The 5,942-nt window shown below is 63.9% G+C and overlaps 1 protein-coding gene across 1 annotated transcript in view; it reads right to left on the bottom strand.

Moving 5' to 3' along the window:
* The window catches only part of ERFE (erythroferrone), an 8,249-nt gene extending 2,418 nt beyond the window's left edge, over positions 1-5,831 (bottom strand). The window contains exons 1-5 of the mRNA XM_024752787.1: positions 5,661-5,831; positions 3,132-3,254; positions 1,242-1,344; positions 705-762; positions 144-241 (exon numbers count right to left, since the gene is read on the bottom strand). Of these exons, the coding sequence (XP_024608555.1) occupies positions 144-241; positions 705-762; positions 1,242-1,344; positions 3,132-3,254; positions 5,661-5,831 (553 nt within the window). The remainder of the gene's footprint in view (positions 1-143; positions 242-704; positions 763-1,241; positions 1,345-3,131; positions 3,255-5,660) is intronic.
* Between the last annotated feature and the right edge of the window lie 111 nt (positions 5,832-5,942).

Genomic DNA, 5,942 nt, shown 5'->3' with positions numbered 1-5,942 from the left:
CGCACTCGCGTGTGCGCACCGCGCCTGGCACAGAGCGAGCGGTGGCCGCGCTGGGACCACCTCGCTCGCCCTTCCGTGTCCCGCCCGGACCCCTTCCCCAAACCCGGGCGCTGCTGAGAGCGCGGGGGACCATTACCGGTTACCCCGGAACCGCGCGCCGGGCGCACGCAGTCGGGCCTGGCGGGTCTTCGGAAACTGCCTCCTGATCCTGCGGCTGCACCTGTTTCCTTTCACGCTTTGGCTACCGGGAAGCTCAGGGCTGATTCACCCAGGACCCTCGTTCTCCTGCTTCACCTGCCTGTCCTACCGCTTCTTCCCCCTTCCCGCTGCTGTTTCTTCTCTGTTTACATTTTTGTTGTATCAGGGAATGCAATAGTTTAAGCCAGACTGGTCATTTTTGAAACGAAGTTGGGTATAAATAAATAATTTTGCAGCTCTATTGCACATAATATGGAGGTTCTTCAGCCGCTGAAGCTGGCCTATTTAAATGAACAGTACGTTAAATTGAAGGGGGAGAGAGACTCTAGCTCTTCACAATGACATTATCTAGTCAATAGCGTGAGCTGCGACTCGGCAGCTGGCCACAGTGCAGGGACACCGCCCTCGGTGCCGGAGCCCCACTCAGCGCTGCTCTCTCCGCCTGCGGCCTCCAGCGGCTGCCCCATCCTCCTCCCTGTGCTGCCCCCAGACACCATCCTCCTTGCCCTGTGAGGGCGGCCTCCTGGTGCCCTCCCATGCGGCTCTGAGGCCGGCGGCAGAGATCTGTCAGGAGAAGAGGCGGGGGCACAGGTGATCAGGGGGTAGAAGGGGGCCTGTGTTACTGCGCTGAGCCTCCGATCTCCCTGGTGTCTCTGCGGGGATCAGAGGAGCACTTTACAAGCTTACGGGGCCCTGAGCCGCCCCTGACAGTCCCCACCTGGGGGGCACGGGCTTAGATCTCTCAGCCTTTGCTAGGCTCACCGGACTCGCAGGTGGGGCATGGATGCTGGTCCCCAGGCCCCTGCTGAACACCGAGTGGCCAAGTCCACCTTCCTCTGGAAGCCACCTCCTCACCACGCTCCTCCCACCTCCCCCGCAATCTCCCGACCCACGGTCTTGACCCAGGCCAGCACCAGAGCAGAAGCCTCCTTGGGATGCCGGTCAACAGACAAAGGTCTAGTCCACCTCAGCTCCTCCAGGATGCCCTCCCCGGCCCCGCTCACACCGGGGGTGCGGTGGGTGGGGTGGGTGCCCCTCCCTACCTTTCAGCAGCAGCTGGAACTCTTTCAGCAGGACCTCAGGTGGGGTGATGGGGCCCGGGAGGCCCTGGGGGCCGGGGGGCCCTGGGGGACCTGGCAGACCGAGCTGAAAGAGAAGCTTGACGGTGAAGACATCTGAACAGGCAGGCTGGGGACCACGGGCACCCCCTCTGCCAGCTCTTGCCACTGAGCCTGGCAAGGGCGGGGGGGGGGGGTCCTGCTTTGACCCCTGGGGTGGAGGTCAGCCTCCAGGGCCTCCGATTCGCCTGACGAGGCAGTGAAAGCTGCAGGCACAGGGCCTCAGGGTGGTGGGGCCCCTGGGGGCAGGGCTGGGGGGAGGAAAGTGCACAAACGGGGAAGCAGAGGGCTGCAGCCCAGCCCCGGGGCTGGATTTCCTGATGGAGGGAAAAGGGGAGGGAGGAACACGCCAGGCTGCTTTCGACTCTCAAGGTCTGTCTCGGCAGCAGCTGGCAAGCCCTCCCTGTGCCTGGCCCAGCATCGGGGCCTGGGGTCCTCAAGGAGCCCTCACTGGGCTGGGTTGGTACCCACCCAGGAGCAAGGAAGTCCCCTGCAAGGAGGAGCCTGGGGGAGCCCCCAGCTCAGCGTCGGGGGTGACGGGTCAGGCCATGGTGACAGCCCAGCAGCCCGGCTGCCTCAGGCTCAGAGCCCGGCACTCGGTCACTGGGTCAGATCTGGGGCAGGGTGAGGCCCGAACTCAGCATGGGCAGCACAGCCGTGACCAGAGTGCTCACCCCAGGGGACACAGCCCTCTTCGGGGCTCAAGGTAAGAGTCAGCCATCAGGACCAGGTGCCAGGTCCCTGCCAGGCTGAATGAGAGTGGGGGCCAGCAGCTGCCAGGGCCCCCATGTCCCCCAGCCACTAGGAACCAGACCGTGCCACCCCAGCCCGCCTGTAGGCCCCTCCAGCTTGGTCCCTGACGGCCCTACCAGGCCAAACCAGGCCTCCCGTGCCAGGATGCAGAGGGGAGAGAAAGCGGGGAGCCAGTGAGGCTGCCTGGCATTCCAGGCGTGCAGGGTAAATGGTTGGAACAGGCCCCAAACTCAGGGTCACTAGGCCCCAGCTTGACAGTTCTGTGCCCTCTGGCCCAAGGGTGAGGGTCTCTGCTTGTCGGAACTGCTCAGGGTGTCCAGGGGGAGCCAGTGAGGGGTGTGGGGTGGTGGTGGTGGACTGGGGGTTTGGGGAAAGGCCCGTGGGTGGGGGCTCACACACACACACCCCCACACACGCACCCAAGACACACACACCCAGGACACACACACACACACCCCCAAGACACACCCCCAGGACCCACACACACACACCCCCAAGACACACCCCCAGGACACACACACACACCCCCGGACACACACACACACCCCCGGACACACACACACACCCCCGGACACACACACACACCCCCGGACACACACACACACCCCCGGACACACACACACACCCCCGGACACACACACACACCCCCGGACACACACACACACCCCCGGACACACACACACACCCCCGGACACACACACACACCCCCCCGAGGACACACACACCAGGACACACACACACACACAGGACACACACACACACACACACACACCCCAGGACACACACACACACCCCAGGACACACACACACACACCCCAGGACACACACACATTGCATTCTATGGCTGGACCGTCCCACCAGGACCGGGGGTCCTCCCAGACACACACATACACGGACACGTGTGTGCACATACGCACACACCCACCAGAGCCCCCCCCGACACACACACACACCCCACACCACACACACACACACCACACGACACACACACACACACCAGGACACACACACACACACACACACACACACACACGCAACACTGGCTGGGGCTCCAGGGCTCACCTTCAACTTCTTGGCTTTGCCTCTGCTCCCCTTCTTGCCGTTGGCGCCCTTGTCACTCTGCCTCACGAAGAGCATCCAGGCATCTCGCGGATCGATGCCGCGCACTTGCTCCACGGGGGGCTCCTGGAACGTGGCGGCCATCAGCTGGTCTGCCTCCCCTGACGCTTTGCAGGAGGTCACTGTGCAGGACTGGCCTCCGGCAGCCTCGGGCCCATCACTGCGCCCTCCAAGACAGCACAGCCCCGGCCCTCAGCCCCGCGGAGGACGACCCCTGGGGAACAGGCCACTCCACAGCCTGGACTTTGCGGGAGAAGAGGCCCCTGGGCACGGGTGCGTGGGAATCGGGCTCTGCTGGGCCACCAGGCCTGCCCCGGCTTCCGTCCCGGGAGCTGCAGTGAATGCACCTTCCTGGGAGTTGGAGAATCAGACCACCGGCTCCACGGGTGCTCAGGCAGGGGCCCCCGACTACCAGCAGGCCCCCCGACCAAGCCCGATGGTCCGAAGTTCCAGGGAGGCCAATTTCAGCCCTCAGGGATGTGAAGCCTACAGTCCAGTGCGGTTAGGGGGACCGGGGTAGGGGGGTGTCCAGCACTGAGATATGACTCCAGGCGCCTGCACGGCATGTGACACCACTCATCTGCCTCAGGACTTCTGAGATGCGTGACCTAAGCAAGGACAGTGATGGTTCCAGAAATGTCCATTCGCCTTCATGGTGCGTTCTGACTAGTCCTGACATGGAGGAGAGTTCCAGGAGGTACCTTGCAGGGAGAGGCCCTTGGCCCTCCGGGCAGTGGGCCTCGCACAGTATGAGCTCCAGGCAGTGCTGCCAGCTGGGACGGAAATTGGCTCCAGAGGGCTTAGATGAGGTCATGGGTGCCGACTCCGGTGACTGATGGAAGGACCCTGGGATCTTGGAGCCACCAGGCCCTTTCGTCAGAGGCAGACTCAGTGGTCTGGCAGCCCCTCTGCAAGGATCTGGGGCTTCCCATCAGGAGCCAGTGTGCTGTGATGGGGACGGGCTTCTGTGATGGAGGAGCCTGGGAAGCCTCGGAAAGGCCTCAGAGTGCCTGGGGCTTCCCCACATCTCCCTGGGTGCTGGGCCCCGCGAGGCACCCCCCGACTGCTTCCTCTCCACGGACACCAGGACCTGTGGCCTCACTTCACGGCCTCACGCTGCCCTCAGTGGAAACACGTGGCAGGAGGATTCTACATGGGCTGGATGGTGTGCCACACTGGCCCTCCAGCTGGACCAGTAGCCTGTGGAAGGACTCAGACCCCAGTTTGGTTTGGGGAACTGAAACAGGTGGGACCACGTTGGTCTGGGGATCTGGGAGATGGGCCTGCAGCAGTATGGGTGGGTATCTGGCAACTGCCCTGGCCGACTAAAGTCTCCAGCCTCCAGGGGCTCTCAGAAAGGAGCCTCCATGGACCCAAGGAGGGTCCAAGGCCAGAACCCCACCTGGAAGCACGTGAAGCCCCCTCTGCTTCCTGGCCACCACAGCCCAACATCTGGCAACCCTGCCCCCCAGGGGTTGTGGTTGGCTGGCTGGGTAGGGTTTGCCTTCAGTCCATGGGAAGTGGCCGGAGGTGATGGGAACGAGGGCTTCGGGGAGGCCCTTCCCAGGGGGCAGGCAGGGCTGGCCGACACCTCCACCTGTCTTTAATGGGGGTGTTCTTTAGTGGAGGCATCACGGTTCCCAGAGTGATGCTGAGAGCAGAGGTGCAGGCTTGAGGTCCCAGCAAGGCTCTGCTCTTTGCACTGCCCACAGGCATCTTCAGAAAAAAGAAACTCAAAGCTCTTTCCCCGACGGCCCTCGCCTCCCTGTCTGAAAGGCCCCACCCACACTGAGGGCCCCTCTGAAGGCCCCAATTCCCCAGCCTCCTCCAACCTGAGCACCCTTTTGTGTAGCAAGGGAAGGAAGAAGCAGGCTGAGCCAGAAATCACACGTCACTGGGGGCCCGGCACCCCACCCCTTTCTCCCCTGCACCCTCCCCAGCCGGCAGGAAGGCAGTTTTTGTTTTCCAGAGAGACTTGCACCAAACAGATTGGGGGCAGGGGTGGGGTGCGGTGGTGGTCAGTAACTTGCTCACACTTTTACAAATACGTTCTTCCCATTTCAGGAGAATGAAGTTATTTACACTTTACTCACTTCCCAACGCAGAAGTCCCCAAAGAAAAGGCATTTCCCCCGGTCTGGTAGAACTTTGCTTCAATGCCAAAGAACAACCCCAAAAGCCAAGGTCACGGCTGGCCTTAAGGCGCCCGTGGGGAGGTGCAGTGAGGTGGCGACCAGACCTCCTGGGCCTGCCCCGCAAGCTAAACGTTTTTCTGCCCACTTCACAAAGGAGGACACCCAAGCCAGCCCAGGTCCCCGCTCGCGGCGCCGCGCTCCCCACCGCCCCGGAAGCAAGCGCCCTCCGCCTCCGGGGCGCCCTGGAGCTCAGGAGGTGCGGGCTCCGGGTGGGGAAGCTGAGGCCCGGAGGTCTCTGGGGCGCTGGGGCCCGGGCGAGTAGTCGGGCGGCGTCTTACCTGCGGGCTGGCGGCCGACCCCGCGGGCAGCTCGTTCCCGGGAGGCGGCTCTTCGCGGGCGCGGCTCCCCGAGGGCTCGCCGGGCTCTGGGGAGCCGAGGCCCGCGGCGGCGGCCAGCAGGCCCGCGTACGCGAGCATCAGGGCTCCGGCAGGACAGCAGGCGGGGGCCATGCGGGTGGCGGGTCCCTCTCTCCTCCGAGCGCTGCGTCTGGGACTCGCCCTCCGGCTCCGCGCCTTATAACGCGCTTGAATCCCCCGCGTCGCCCGGAGAGCGCGCATCAC

The sequence above is a fragment of the Neophocaena asiaeorientalis genome, unplaced genomic scaffold (assembly GCF_003031525.2).
Source record: "Neophocaena asiaeorientalis asiaeorientalis breed wild unplaced genomic scaffold, Neophocaena_asiaeorientalis_V1.1 scaffold294, whole genome shotgun sequence".
Taxonomy (NCBI): Eukaryota; Metazoa; Chordata; class Mammalia; order Artiodactyla; family Phocoenidae; genus Neophocaena; species Neophocaena asiaeorientalis.
The sequence above is the reverse complement of the archived record's forward strand: the minus strand, read 5'-3'. Positions and strand labels throughout refer to the sequence as shown.